At 35.1% G+C, this 15,945-nt stretch overlaps 1 protein-coding gene across 8 annotated transcripts in view; it reads left to right on the top strand.

Annotated features, from left to right (window-relative positions):
- The window catches only part of bcl2l11 (BCL2 like 11), a 51,057-nt gene that overhangs the window by 28,284 nt on the left and 6,828 nt on the right, over positions 1 to 15,945 (top strand). Inside the window, exon 4 of one of the 8 annotated variants that reach the window (XM_039748381.1) lies at positions 6,039 to 6,085. The exons of 6 other annotated variants lie outside the window; for them this stretch is intronic. In XM_039748381.1, the coding sequence (XP_039604315.1) occupies positions 6,039 to 6,056 (18 nt within the window). In that variant the 3' untranslated portion in view covers positions 6,057 to 6,085. Of the gene's footprint in view, positions 1 to 6,038; positions 6,086 to 15,945 lie in introns of those variants that run through there. One more of the 8 variants, XM_039748380.1, reaches the window with a different exon arrangement.

The raw sequence follows: 15,945 nt of genomic DNA, 5'->3' as shown, positions 1-15,945 counted from the left end.
GGCTGCCAGTGGATTCCTTCCCCCTCACAATTGACCACATTACTTTGAGGATTTGCTAGAGTTGCACATACTCTGTTGATCTAGATCAACCAGACAAAATGTGCTTTTTATTCTGTATATAATAAGCAACACTTTGAATCTCACAACAAGAGTTACATGCTTATGTAAAAAGAACAGTTATTTTTGTGTGTGTTTTTTATTCGCATCCATGCTTTCATGTGAAAAAAACACTCTAGAATGCACTCTTGTCTCTTGTGTAAAGTTGGTTTAAAATTTTGCTATAAATTAAGCATATTTGTATACCCCTTGTTGGGCTATTTCCCTTTCCAGATTGGTATTAAATGTTTTCAGGATCTCTGATATGGTAATACGTATTCAGAAGCTAGGTAGATACACCTTATATTGTAGAAGAAACAATAATTGTAGGATACTGTATGTCACATCATGCTCTATCTACATGCCTGTGCTTTTTGTACTGTATTTGTAGAGATGCAGTACGCACTTAATTAGTGTAGTAGCTTTTTCTTCCAAGCACACATGAATTGTGTTTATCTTTAATGGCCTTTTGTGCAGATTGAGCTGCAAATCAACAGCGACCTTGCTTTTCTTCTGAAATGTTGACTGAAAATTCACCTGTTTAAAATGATGTGGGAAGGTGAGATGTCACCAAGTGGTTTATAATAAAAATTCCCATTTGCAAGTGAACACAAAGACTTTTTAGACTATTGCAGGTACTCTGGCTCATTTACAGTGTTTCAACTCTATATCTTGTTGCAAACATTTTGTCACATATTGTGTTTTAATGATTGTCATTTTAAACCAACAAAAAATATGCCATTACTTGGCTTTTCTGTTTGAAAATAGATATTTTCTTTTTCATTTTTATATGAGTATCTGTATTTTGTAGGCATTATTTTTTTACTTATGCTAATGTGTGCTTCCGTAAATTGAAGTGAACAGTGTATAATGTAGTAGAATGTATACTTGTACTGTTAGTGATAGTATTTTTGTCAAAATGCATCAATTGTACTTACTAGTGCACAACATTGTACTTTACATAGCAAGGGTACATTTGATAGTAAGGCATAAATGAATATAATGAAGTGTGTGTGTATACATATATACTATAAGTAATGTAGTGTCAAAGAGTTAGAGCACCACTCAGATAAACTATGTTTAGTGATTTAACCAAAATGAAAAACTACACAAAATAAACATTTTTAGCTATGGTTCAGTTTGCCAGTGAAAGGGCACTACCTGAAATGCAGGTCCCAATATGAACGATCATTTCTGATGGGACAGCCGATTATATTGAGAAAGCTCTCCTGGAAGAGGTAGGATTTCTGGGTCTGGAGGGGAAATGTGGTCAGGGGTCTTCGAGGACTTCCTGTTTGGAACTCTGGATGAAAACAAAGAAAGGAGTTAGCAATACCACCCTGTTGAGAGGGTGTTTTTAATTAAGAACGAAATCTGTTACTCTTGTTGTTTGTTACTTGTCTGTTTGTTGGAAGGCAGCCTTACTTATGTATTGCTTTTGTTTTTGGAATAGGTGGGATATTGTTACTTAATGTTGACAAATATGCTTGAATGTTTTCAGATTTAAGTCATAATAAATGTGCAAAGGATGCATACTGCTGTTAGGTCCTCACTGTGTGCTTTGTACCAGAAGCAAACTTTTTTTTTTAATCATTTAATATTTAATATATATATATAATATATATAATGTATATACAGGTTTTTATAGTTTACCATGAGGTGTTGTAAAAGCAAACAATATTATTGAAGTGCTTTTGTCATTGGACTGACATTGCTGGAAAATTGCTTGCTATGTTTTAATAGTTGACAGCATGTTTGTTTAAAATCTGTAATATGGCTGGTATGGTCTGTTAGATTTGCATTCATTTTAAGCTCGGTGTAGTGATCACTAAGAAGAATTGTATGTAAAAAGATGTTGGCAGTTTTCTACTTTTGTCATTTTGATATTACTATCTAGATTATTATTTCTTTTCTGTGTTTAGTGTAATGCGTATAGATTTTTTAAAACTTTTTTATGAAGGGTTTTATGAGAAAGCATTTCTTTCTGTTTTTGACTTCTGAATAACAAGGTGTTGTTCCAGCTTTAAGCCATTAGCTGAAAATAACAAATGTGAGACTTTCTGACAAGAAAAGCGGTTTTATGTTCAGAAGTTGTGCTGGACAGTTTTATTATTAAAACTTTTTAGCTGTGTACTGTATATTATACAACATGAACTGCAATCTTAAGATGGAGGCCTAGCTAAAATTATAAGGAATAACATTTTCAAGAAGGTAGACCTGGTGATCATGTAAGGAACCACATCTGTGTAGATGATGAAAAGTACTATACACAATCATTCCATTGTATTCTTTCTCAAGATTGTAAGACCCTGTAGTAAGAGGTTCTGATAGCCTGCTCCCCATCATATTAGACCCCCCACATCCCACTAGTCCTGTGCCTTCTAGTGCAAGTATTACTATAGAATGCTATGACATACTAGCAGACTCATTAAACTATTAACTTGCATACAGTCTTCTGCTTGACCTTTGACCGAGACTTCATTTTGTAAGCACCCATGTTACCAATGAGTTGCTAACTCAATGTTATTAATTGTTCCATAGCGAAGTTATTTTCGTTGTCTGACTTATTTGTTCTGTCTTATACATGTTGCACGTTTATATCTTGTATTAATGTTTAATTTGAAACTATTGAATATTTATTAATATTTAATTTATTTGTGTACAGCATTTGGTTTGATTAGTAACTTATCACTGTTGTGGTGTTATCACAAATACTATATCTTTTTTATTATCACTGCATTTTTTTTAAATTTCTGCACCAGATAGACTAAGTAGACATACCTTTTTTTGTACCACGGTCCTGAACTGAATATCTTTCCAGGTTGATTCTTGTAATCATTATTGCTATAAAATTCAGTTTCCCATTTGGCTGACAGGCTTCGTAATGCCCTGATAGGTGTTTATACTACTAACAATTGTAGTACTGAAGTATACATTTTGAGATGTGGTAGCATTTCAAATGTTCATGGTGTGCACTATTCATGCTGTATTTGGTTGTCCTATTTTGATGTTTTCATTGTGAGTGTCATACAGTGTTATCTAGCTGTGGTTATGTGTGTAATGTATAGCAAACCTCAACATTTGGTATAGCTAACCATGTTACTCTTCATTGCTCATTTTGTGTGCAAATGTGATTCCTAAGCATACAAATGCTACAAAATAAGGTGAGACCATTCAGTCCTGCCTGTTTGTTTACCTAATAAATGCATAATCACAATATATACATATATATTTATTATTTAAAGTTGTCAGGCTCTCTGATTTACCTATATGATGTCTACTTTATTCCAGATTTTCATAAACATTTGTGTTAAGAAGTGCTTTCTGTTTTAATTTTGAATGCACTTACTTTCTATACATGTGCTTGCATACATGATTCATTGTTTTGCTGAAAAAATATTATTGAATACATTTTATGGTGTCCGGGAGTATTGAAAATTGGATGCCTCCTTCCGTCAAGACTACAGAGTTCAGTTTACCTTAGACTATGAAATTCGCACATTACCTTTAGTGAGGAGAAATACAGTACTTGGTGGTTGTTCTTTGCTTCGCTTCTAGTACAAATGTGTCTTTACGTGTAAACATTTTGTGCCATATCAGTCACAGCAATACTGTCTATGATCACTCCCAACAGGCAAGACTAGTCTCCAAAAAGAACAGATTTCCTGTTTCTGCCATTTGAAGCCCACCATTGTAGATTTTTTTGTTCAGCAGTTTTAGACAGTTACTCTTACAAAGATTTTACCAAATTATAATCTCCTACACAGTTTTAGGATATAGTGTGGTTGATAGGGTAAAGTTTCCAAGAACCCTAACCCTAAGTGACATTTGCATTTTTTTTTCTCCAAACACTTTATTGTGCTGTAAACTAAATACTAACAAAACTATGCATATTCTATAGGACTGCTGCAATTTCAATTACTTCAGTCTTGTCCTTAAGTTTCTTCAAACAAAAAGTTCTGTCCCCACAAATGCTTTGAATTCCATTTTAGTATGAACATATTCATTTGTGGAGAAGAGGATCTAAGCGTCAAAATTGTAAATCAGACTGCATTTTACAATGTGCTTTACCTGTGAAAACTTCCATGTACTATTCTGCTGCATTTACTGAACACAATAGTAAGTAAGAACCCTTTAACTGTAACATTTTCTGTGATGGGGACAATGTGTATAGCAGAGGTGGATCCATGCGGTGATAACACACTAGTTAAGTTTTATCTTATGTACTTTGTGTATTATTGTTGTGTGAATGTATGTGTTTGTGTGTGTGTATAGCATTTACTGTGAGAAAAGTACAACACTTATGCTTGTCTCATCATAATCTGCACTTCATTTATTTTCTGTTGCGAGCTCTCATAAGCAGAAGAAAAATAATATACAGTCAGAGAAATAACAAGAGTTCTGAATAAGGTTAAAGAGTTTAGAAGTACAGTATAATAACAACATGCAACTATTAGTTCAGCTAAAGTTCATTGTTGAATTTTAGCTTTAGTCTTCCTCAGGTTGACAAAGAATATGTCAAACACCAGAAATACAAGTAATCACCACCTGCTTTTCAGCTTCCTGTTTTTTTAGTGTGATGTTTCAAATGGAAAAAAGTCCATTTCAACAATAATTTGTGGTTGATTTTTACCATGTTGTTTGAAACTCCCTCTTCTGAAAAAAAAAATCCCCACTTCCTTGTCTACACTATCATTCCTTGAGATAGCTGTGGTGGTTGAATAAGTACAAAAGTAAATAAAGATTCATTGTTCCAGAAATGTAAAAGTATTATATGAAATGTAAAGTGTGTATATGCTAGTTTCAGCTAGACATATCTAAAATATAAGATTTGAGTCATGCTTAAATAAAGGTGACTAAGGGGTCTTATTGACAGAACCTCAGTAATGAAAACTTGTTTCATTTGGAACAGTGAATGGAGTAATATTGGCATGAGACTCCTAGGAAGTGAAAAGTTATAGATATGTGAATTAGAATCGAATTAGGTCTGAACAGAGGGAAATTTCTAAGGTAATTGACTACAAACTTCATTTAGTGTAAGAGTAGGTATTTATACGTTAAAAGTTTATTAAAACCTCAACAGAGCAATGTTGCATTGTCCTAGGTACAGTGCACTCACTGCCTGTTGCTGTAGGAATTAACATTTAGGTAAAGATCGAAGGCCAGTTAGTGAGCAGTTGAGAAATATGATATTGTCACGTTAAATACGCTTCATCATGCACTCTTTGCTACTCCTGGGATGAATATCTTGATGTGGTAGAGCTTAAATACCCTACTGATATTGAGAGGTTAAGTATCATATTGCCTCTGCTGGCGTTAGCCTGACCATGTTGGTCTAGGTGAATGAGAGGTACATCGTATTGTCTCCATTTTTTAGAAATTGATGGGTACCCCTAGTAATATGAATAAGCAAATCCTAGTATATCTTCAGCATAGTTCACCTGGGAATTCTTTGGTATGTGTGAATATGTTAAGAACAAACCTAGAAAAAGAACATCTAAAGGTTTTTATTTAAAAAGCTGAATGACCATTTGCCAGGAATTGCATCAAGACATTTGCAACATTAAAAAGGTCAGCTTCCAAAGGTGTCAATTTTTTTAACATGTGAGAACCATGTAGATATCTATTCTTTTCCAAAGGAGCAGATAACTTTGAGTCAGCAACAGCAATTTGAAGATAATTCAATATTCCACAGTAAGATGGTGTAGATTAGCCAATTTGGAGTTATGGTCAGAGAGTTTGCTTCATATCAACACACTGACAACAGTTCTCCAAATCTTCAGTAGCATATTGATGTATTAAGCAGTTTTTACCTAATATATGACAAGTAAACATAGTTGAACAAATACTTTTTACCAAAGCGCAAGTAACAATACATTTTTAACACTATAGTTAATATTTAAAATCAAACTAGTAGCTGACTGGGTTTTCTTCTTCCACAGTGTAAAGACTGCTGTTGAAGTCAAAAATGGGAATTGCTGTTGTCAAGGTGTGTGGTATGCATGCATATGTATATTTATAAATGTCATGTTTTCATTAGTGTTGAATTTTGCCTCTTTACTTTTTTTTTTAAATACCCTTCATATGCCATTGCCATACAGTTAGATATCTTATTAGTTATCATGATATGCATGGAAGAATATAGTATGACCTTTTCACTTTTTCAGGGCAAACACTTGTGGGTGAATTTTATTTGCTTTTCCGTTTTCTCATTTTTGTTTTATTCTGTCTTTTTGTGTGCATCTTATTTCCTGTTTCCCTATCTCCTGTTTTTGATGTGCAGATCACAGATTATGAACAGAATTACTGATTTGGGACATTGTTGTAGCATGTTATCGTGATTTAACTGAGTTTGAAGTAGTCAGCCTTCTGAGGTGTAAAGAAAAAGAGGGTCCACCAATGGATGAAATTCCATGTTATATATTTAATAAGTTTAATAGTAATCATTTGCTTTAAAAAATCAACAGTAGGATGAGTTCTAAAAAAAACCTTTCTGAAATATATTTTATTTGAAAATGAGATGTTAGATAGAAATACAGGTGTGAAAATACAAAATGAAAACAAGATGTTCGGCCTGGTTCTGAATGCTTTCACCACGTCATTTTTCTTCATTCCGAAATCAACTTTTTTGAGGGTTGTTCATTTTCCTTTCAGCATAAACTGATGCCATTTCTCACTTTTTGGATTCTCTCAAAGAAAATTTTGAGAACCGCTATGAAACTGGAACAGTACAGTATCCTCACACAACACAACTACTCTCATGCTTGCTAGCAGGAGCACTGACTCTGAATTTGGCTATGTGTGTGATGTTACACCTTCACTTACGCTAAGACTGGAAATTTTGCAACAGACTCTCTCATTCTTTGAGAGAGCCTGTTTCAGGGTTCCCAAGACTAGATGCAAAAATTGTAGGCACGGCATTAAGTATTTGTTGTATCGCATTATCTTCGGTGGCCATTTTTGGTTGAAAAAACTTTTGTTGTACTGAAAGTTATATTTCATTGAAATTAAATTAATTTAACATGATGATGTATGAACATTTGTCCGGGCCCACAGAAAGTATTTGTTATTCTGAAATTTCCGTTGCTACAGGATTTGACCTGTATACAGAAATGCGTTTCATCTGAAATTTACCAGCTACATGAAGTGATCATAATTAGGATCCAGCAATTTCACAAAAGGATTTTATGGTTTTGTACCAAACAGTTAAAAAATATCAATCATCAAAATAATTTTTAATTAAGTTTGCAAATACAGTTTAGTCTACTGTACATTAATATTACCTGTTGGAAATATTTTGCTTTGGCCTCCAATAATGTTGCTAATCTTGCATCCTCTGTCTGACACTTGCTTTATCAAGATTTTTGTCTGAGATTGACTATGAGCTTTAAAATGATGTAAGAAGGGTTTGATGTAGTGGCTAAGACACTGGACTTTAAACCCTACGGGTTCTGGTCCATTTTCTTTCTTTGTTTTGCTGTATGTGCCCCAACTGTTTTAAAAAACAAACAAAAAAAGAAAAAACGTATCCTGAATATGTTATTTGTCATGGATAAAGGCATCAACCAAATTTAGAAATAGAGTAAAGCAACAAGCATAACAATGGAGATGAGTGGACTTGTTGCTTGTTTGGTGTATTTCTTTTAGTTCTTGGAGATAATATATAGGTATAGAAAACAGTAATGCATATTGGCTTGCACCTTATACTGTAAATAAATGGTTTTGAAGTAATACTATTATATCCACATAAAATAGTTATACATCTCTGCATACTATGCCTAGATTTCAAAGCAAATATGAAACAAATATATACTTTAACCATTCCATTATAATGAGTTCATCCATCTGCCGCTTTTTCAAGATGAGAATTTCAAGATCTTGTAGTAGAATACTGCACAAAGGTTATGCATTTCAAATTAAGTTCCTGTACTCACTACAGCCCATTGTTATTTTTACACAGAAAGCAATGGATTAAGTACATCCTGTGTCACTTACATTGCTCATACAGGCTTCATTGTGGTTTCTCGGGTATGGCTAGCTTCAGTCTTAAGTCATATCTATAAATGTACAATTAGTATGGTCTCTTTGGCACATATCATTGGATAAGATAAATATCACCCATCAGTCAACGTGTTGGTAACTAAAGTTGCTATTACATTGTGGAGTTTGTATGTTTTTCCCCTGTGTCTTTATGGATTTCTTCCGGGTGCTGTGAGTTGCCACTACAGTCCAAAATTTAGTTTAGGTGGATTCATCACACTAAATTGACCCATGTGTTTGAGTGTGTTTCCCTGCGATGAACTGCCACTCTGTCTAGGGGATTGCTACTGCCTTGTACCGTATGCTTGCTTCCTGCCCAGGATTCAGCAGACTTAGAAAATTATAATACATAGTTTATTTGTAGGTCTTTCAACTTTATTTTTGACATGTTACTTTTATAAATGTACAGTCAATTCAGTTTTATCAGTGCACTTCATAAGTCAAGACAAATATTTACCTGCCTTGCAATGGTTTGCATCCTATTTTAACTAATAAACAAAATCTGTTGTTATTAATGTCATAGTAACAAATAAATCTGGTTAGACATAGTGTCCAGAAACTTAACCATAACCTATTCTTGAATTTAGCCTTACCTCACAAGGAGTGTCTATTTTATTTGTCATTCAAGGAACTTGAAACATTTGATAGCTGCAGTAAATTAAGCAAAAAAACAAACACTTATAGAATAGTATTTCAAGGTTCTACTTTGGTCTCCACTTCTTGCACCTTCATTCCTAACTTCATATAGCTCTGTTTCTTTTTAAATTAACTTTGGAATAAAATATTGCATCCAGATAAACCCAAAATAAGTATAACTTCAAATATGTTCTTCTCATCCACTTTTCTGGACACATTTTGATCAATATAATCTAATTTTTCGAGGCAATATGAGGAAAATGCTATCAAATGGAAAACCCAGACACAGTTATTAATCTGTTCCTTTGTTTGTTTAGCTTTATATGAATTGTTGAATGGATTGTTCTAGTCTTTCAAGTTAGACGTTTCTAAATATGGTGTACGCAGCTTCTTATTTTATCCTTGATATAAAAAAAAAAAAGCAAAAATGAATTTTCTGAACATTTTTTACCTAGCATGCATTTTTAGACTGTATTTAGAGTGTTATTGGCACAATTGAAGTGAAAGACAATTTACTTCCTGTACTTTGGAAGATGTTCATTGATAAACCATTCAATACATTTTTCCATTTATCCATTTTCTGTACCACATTTTTTGCAGTTAGGGTCACAGGAAGCTATGGCAAGTCCTGGAAATAAAAGGGACAAGGCAGAAATTAGTTGATTGAATCAAATTCTGGCAAAGAAAAGAATGATACTTTTTTTTTTTTTTTGGTCACTTAATTATATTGATGATACAATTGACAATTACGAACTCTGACATCCAACCACATACTTCTCCTAATTATAAATTTCAATATATAACACTATAGGAATTTTAATTAAATACTTTGTTCCTGTCGTGCTCCCAGTACTGCCTGGAGACGCTCCTGCAACCCTGAATTAGACTTGCGTGGGTTGGAGAATGCAGTACCTTTATGTTACATATTAATGAGAATGTTATCTCATTAGTTTATTTTCAGTATATAGTGTACAGTATATAGTTTAAAAAACTTCTAATACTTCTTTGGCAAAGGATTACTTGTACATAGATACACCATAGTAAAAATCTTACCTTTATTTCATCAGTTACTTTTAATTTTTTTTTGTTTCTTTACACTGTCATTTGGGAACAATACATTTTTGAGTATGAAAATTACAATGGCAGAAAGGCCATGTGACAGCACTCTGCCATAGATTTCAAACATGTTTTGTAAATTTCTTTAGAATAATTCAATTGAAAAGGTGATAACAATCTGTGGTTTCAGAGACCTTTTTGACAGGAATCACATCTACGCAGTGCATTTCCTCATATATTTCCCTAGAGAGTCTAAAGGGGAAATGCCCAAGCCTTATCTCAATTCCATTATACCAAAGACATTTTCTTAGCCAGCACTGCAGGCTAAAAACACCACCTGTTTTTCAGTCTTCCTGTTCTAACGCTATAGAGGTAATTGTCTGCGCAGAGTATGATACTTAACCTTTTGAAACATGGGTGGATTACTCACAGATACTACACTCAGTAGTCAAGTTTGAACATTCTGATGCTAAAGTTCTGGCTGTAGTGCAAAATAACAGAAGTTGGTCATTTAAATCAAACTCTGTTGTTAGTAGTTTTCACTTTATTGCCTTTCTGTTTTATTCTAATTATCATAGACTATCTTTGTACTTGGAAATGTGACTTTCTGTATTGTTTTGTCACCATTTCACTACTTAAGTCTTGGTTAAACTAATTGCTTGATATATTTGAAGTCTAATTTGTCAAGTTATGGTTCTCCTCATTGTAATTTATTTTATGTTTCACTTAAAGAGTAAAAGGATATGTCTGAAATAAACAAAAAAAAGCAGGCAGTAAGAGTTATTTTTGTTTCTGTTATGTAGATGGTGACATCTACAGAGGCATATGACATAATCAATTTGCAATGTTTTTCGCAACCTAAAGCAGCTCAAATTTAGTAAACAAATTGTATGATGTCCAAAAGTCTGTTTAACCATTTGTAAACTTGTTTTATGTCATTGATACATTTTTATTCTATTGAAAAATATTAAGCATTTAAATAGTTTGAGCATTGCATGTGGCTCTTTTTAAATTTTAAAAAACAAGGTATTGTTCTGAAAGATTTTTTTTCTTCCTTCTTTGCCTCCTTCTTAGTCACTCCACTCCATTGTTCAATATCTTGCGCACAGCAATTCAAACATTAATAATACCCAAAGAGTGTTTACACAGGTGGCCACTGGAGGACAATTAGAGGTTAACTGGTTCATTAGCCACGGCATTTATTGTAGCTAATGTATAGTAGTAGGTTCTGAGTTTAGAAGATGCCAGAAATCTAGATTGTGAAAGGAAAAAAAAAGTATAAATTATAACTAGCAGTTCTTCCCTTAAGGCAGAAAAACATTTCCAAAAGTAGTAAACCGTATAAGTTGTCATTATAATATACCTCTGTAACAGAAGATTTCTGTTAAGATAGTTGTTCACTGATCTCTGTAATGAAGTAGACAGAAGAATAAAGACTGCAAGTGTTCTCCATTCACATATACAAAGCACAATTATTCCCAGACCTTCTGTACTTTGTTTTTGTGAACAGAATCTGTATTACAGTAAGTGTTTTAATTAATTGTTTGCACTGCGTTTATTTGACAGATGTTTGAAAGCAAAGTGCTATTTCAAAATGCAGCTGTGATATTTGTATTGGCCTCTGATCACTTGTGTTGGCTGGTTAACAAAATGTGAAACTACAGATTAACCACATTTTCATGTTCTGTTCCTGGCTATTTTACATACTGATTTTTGAGTAGTGGGGCCTACTCTCCAAAGAAAACTGAAATGAAAGGGGGAAAAATATCATGTGACTAACTTAAAGAAAAAGGGAAGTGGCATGAAGTACTGTATTAGATACACCATTATACAGAATAATGATTTATGCATTTAAATAAAAGATATGTTGCTGCTAGCAGTGGCAAAACAAACTTGTTAAAGCATAAGGAAGCTGTAAAAGCACTTATGGCAATGTGTCTGTATGTACATCTAACAAAAGATACAATTTTTAGAGAGCCAAAATCTTTTAACAATATAAAAATATTCACTTGCTAGCCATAATATAGTGAAGAAATGATTTAATCTTTAATGGGCTCCCTTCAACCAGACAAAACTGCTGCTAGAGCAGTTACAAGATTTGCTTAGGCATAAGAAACTTTATCGAGGGTACAGGAGATGACAACCAAGTGAAAAAACTAATTTATTTTATTGGCAAAATGCTTGGGGGCTTAACAAATACAAGGGTTTACTTCTTAAAAATTTTAATATTTTGCTGATAGTATGGTTGCCCCCAAACGTTAGAGCATAATAAAATGACATTATTTCTTAGTTAAATTTTATGTTTTAAACATAAATAGTCAAAGTCATGAAATTTTTTTGGGGGGAATTGTAGTGCTAAGGTATGCTCTTACACCCTAGCTTGCAATGTCCCTCACTGAGAAGGATTACGTTAAATATATCCCATGTCAGTTTCAGTAGAAATCTGTTCCTACCCCTCTTAGTTACTGTCAGGAATGGTCATTCAAAGTATACAGTGCAGTATCAAGTGAGACGCGTCTCAGTTTGGTTATGGAAGGATGTTTGCAGATGCATAAAGTATTTGTAATAGTAAGTAAGAATTTAAACTGCCATATTATCTGTTGTATCAATACCATTAAAATAGCACAACCGAAGCCTATTTTATTAAGTAGCCTTTTTTTATCTTTTACTTCAACATGTTAATGTATGTGCTTTTATGTATTTTCAGCATTAGTTCTGTTTCATTTAAAAGTGAAAGATCAGCAACAAGTTACATGTTGTTTTCACATATTAATTAGTCAGGTGACACAAAGTTCATGTTAAAGGACAAATATAAATAAATTGATTATTCTTACTGCTCACACATACAGTGTATTTCATATATATTTAGTCAAAGCTTTTGCTTAATCCAATTTAGGTTCACAGTCCCACACAATTCTGAATTTGATTATGGTTCTGAGAAATATTATATTTTATTAACTGTTTGGACCCAGCCTAATTTGTCTAATAATACAGTACAATGACCGGACAAAAAAGATGAGTATTGAATTTTTTTCCTCCCCAGTTGTTCCTTTTGATCTACTTTAGCTGATAAATTCACCAGTGGAAATATCTTAGTTTATAAACTTCTGTATATATATATCATTTAGTACTGAATAACTTAATAATCAATCTATAGGGTAGCGCCTTCCTCTAATTGCAATACAAGGAGCCCAACACACACACAAGCACTTCCTAAACTTCATCAGAGATTCATTTTAACAGGTTCGGGAATGGTGACAACCTTAGCCCTAATTCGATCCCCTTTAATGATGGTGCCCTTTATAAACAGAAAAAAAAGCAACAAGACAAAATTAAACAAATAATGTAGATATTAAGAAAAACCCAAATATAATTATCTATATTTTTCCCCCTTTAAAATATCATACACCAAAAGAAAAAATTAACAAGTATACAAATACTGATTTATATGATCATACCCGTGAACCACCACCCCTTTATAATGAAACTGCACAGAAAAACTAAAAAAACATACACACCATACTCATTCCCCAGTCCCTTTTTGACCAAGCTCCTTGTCTTACGTTTCGCCTGATCCACGACACCTGGCTATTTCACAGTTAAATCCAGCGTACTGGTAAAATGCAACAATGGGCACGGTTCAGCTTTAAGCTTTAAAGGAGCATTCTTACCAGTTTGGAGATAAATCCCATCCTGGAAGCCGATGCCCGCCTCACCCAGGTGTACAGTAATCCCCCGCCTATCGCTGAAGTTACATTCCAGACCCACACGAGATAGGTGAAAATCCGCGATATAGAAAGACCACATTTTTTTTTTATAGTTTAAGCCTTAAAATACCCATCCCACAACCTCTAAAAATATATGTAAACCTATTAAAACACACTTTGTAAACACATATGATATGTGGATGTCGAGTAAAGGATATGAGTAACATTTCTCTATTATAAAACATTTTAACTTCACGCAAGACAAGGCAGTGAGACAGGATAAGAGCTGCTGTATAGGCTTTTAAATGAGACACGCAGAGGGACAAGCTGAAAATGCATCTTGGCAGACGCAGCACAGAGCCAGCACAAAGTCCACTTCTCCTTAGAGTGCATTAAGCTTCCCCCCTTCACAACACGAAATAGCAGGAGCATAGCGCGCCTCCGTGGCGGGGGTGGGGGTTGAGCGAGCCGATTGTGAATAGATCCGAGCACTTCTCCTTAGCATGCGTTCAGCCATCACACAAACCCCTCTTCAGAACGCACAGAGTAAACAGAACAGCAGTCTTGGCAGAAGCAGCACAAAGCCAGTAGCTGATCTGTCCACTTCTGCTTAGCGTACGTTCAGCTACACGCCACTTCACAAAGTGAGCGGCAGAGACACAAAGTGACAAAAGGACAGCTGCTGTACAGGCTTTTAAGCGTGACAAGCACAACGCACAGCTGGCCAGCAGCAGCAGCAAGACACCAGCTGAACCGATCGCATCTTTTTAGCGTGCGTTGAGACCTTCACAATGCGGGGAGCATTATAAGTGCCGCGAGAAAGAGATTTAACCACAGCCGAGGCAGGAAATAAAGGACAAATGTTTTAACAAAAGTTTTAAAGTAAAAATGAAAATAATGCATAAGTAACAATTCCCATGAAAATAAGAATTTCTTTAAATTGTTTATCTGCTAAACCAAACGAGGGGGTGGGCCAGCGAAGCAAGCAGGGGGCGGAGCACCCTAATAATAATAATAATAGTATTAATAAATTTGCGATGTAGCCGGGGCATGATAGCTGAACCACGATAGAGCGGGGGATTACTGTAATGGCATTAATTTGTCCTTTATCTGCAAGACACTAGTGTCAAAAATAAAAGGCAGCGCCGTGCACAAAAGATGTCCTCCAGTCTTGATGGTGCTTCACAACATAGGACGCAGTAATGGTTTTAAGGGTTTTGTTTACCTGCTCCATCATGTTGGTCTGTGGATGATAGGCCATTGTAAGCTTCTTCACTACACCCCACCTGGAACAAAGATTTTCCATCATCTCACAGGTAAATTGTGGCCCACTCTCAGACACCATATATCTTGGAACTCCCCAATAGGTAAAGAAGTCTTCCCTTAAAATGTAGCAAATCCTTTCTGCCTTTGTATTGGGCAAGGCAAAGAGTTCTACCCATTTAGAGTAGTAAACTACTACGACCAGCAATACAGACTTCTTGTGTTTGGACCTGAGGAATAGTCCCATCAAATCCATACCCACCATTTCACCTGATTCATTCACCATGTGAATTAACACAATCTAGCTGGTTTTCCTGGTGGGATCTTGTATTGTTGGCATATCTTATAGCTTTTAACATGGACCCAGACATCTTTACGGATGGTGGGCCACAAGGCAGCCTCCAGGATTCTCAGCAGGGTTTTTGGTTTTCCCCAGGTGACCCCACCCTCCCCTCCACCCCACCGCCTAAAAGGACTATCATGGAAGTACTGGAAAAACTCTGCGAAGAGCTCCTGGGGATCCACTAGCTGATATTTGTGCCCCCTATATCTAGAAGGCATCACACGATACAGCACCCCTTGTAGTTCCTCATAGTGAATATTCCCAGGTCTTCCATCCCTAACAAACAGAACAAGTTGTCTGTGGTTGAGTGATTATCTGCAAGTCCAGGGGCAGTTTGGATTCAGAGGTTTTGACTTTGGCCACAAGCTCATCCTGGGTGTCTTCTGAGATCCAGGACAATGCATTCAGCACTATGTTGCTTTAGCCCTTCCAGTAGGCTACCTGTAATGTAAATTCTTGAGAGTCAAAACCCCCATCTTATGATCCTGTAAGGAGTCTTTGAGCACTTAAAATCCCAGGTCTGAGTATTATGATTGATACTGTATAAATGCTGAAAACTGTCCCCTCCAAATAGTGGAAGTTTTAAGGGTTTTGTTGTTTGGTTTGGGGATGGTAGGCCATAATAAGCTTCTTCATCTTATCCCACCTGGAACAAAGGTTTTCCATCATCTCACAGGTAAATTGTGGCCCTCTATCAGACACCACTTTTCCACAGCCCAAACTGCAGCAATGCACTCTTTTTCACTGGCTGAGTAGTTGAGCTCATGACTAGGGAATCCATTCCTGGGAATTAGGGAATCCTGC

This window comes from Polypterus senegalus, chromosome 3, assembly GCF_016835505.1.
Source record: "Polypterus senegalus isolate Bchr_013 chromosome 3, ASM1683550v1, whole genome shotgun sequence".
Classification (NCBI taxonomy): domain Eukaryota; kingdom Metazoa; phylum Chordata; class Cladistia; order Polypteriformes; family Polypteridae; genus Polypterus; species Polypterus senegalus.
Note: the sequence above shows the minus strand (reverse complement) of the source record. Positions and strands in the feature narration are given on the sequence as shown.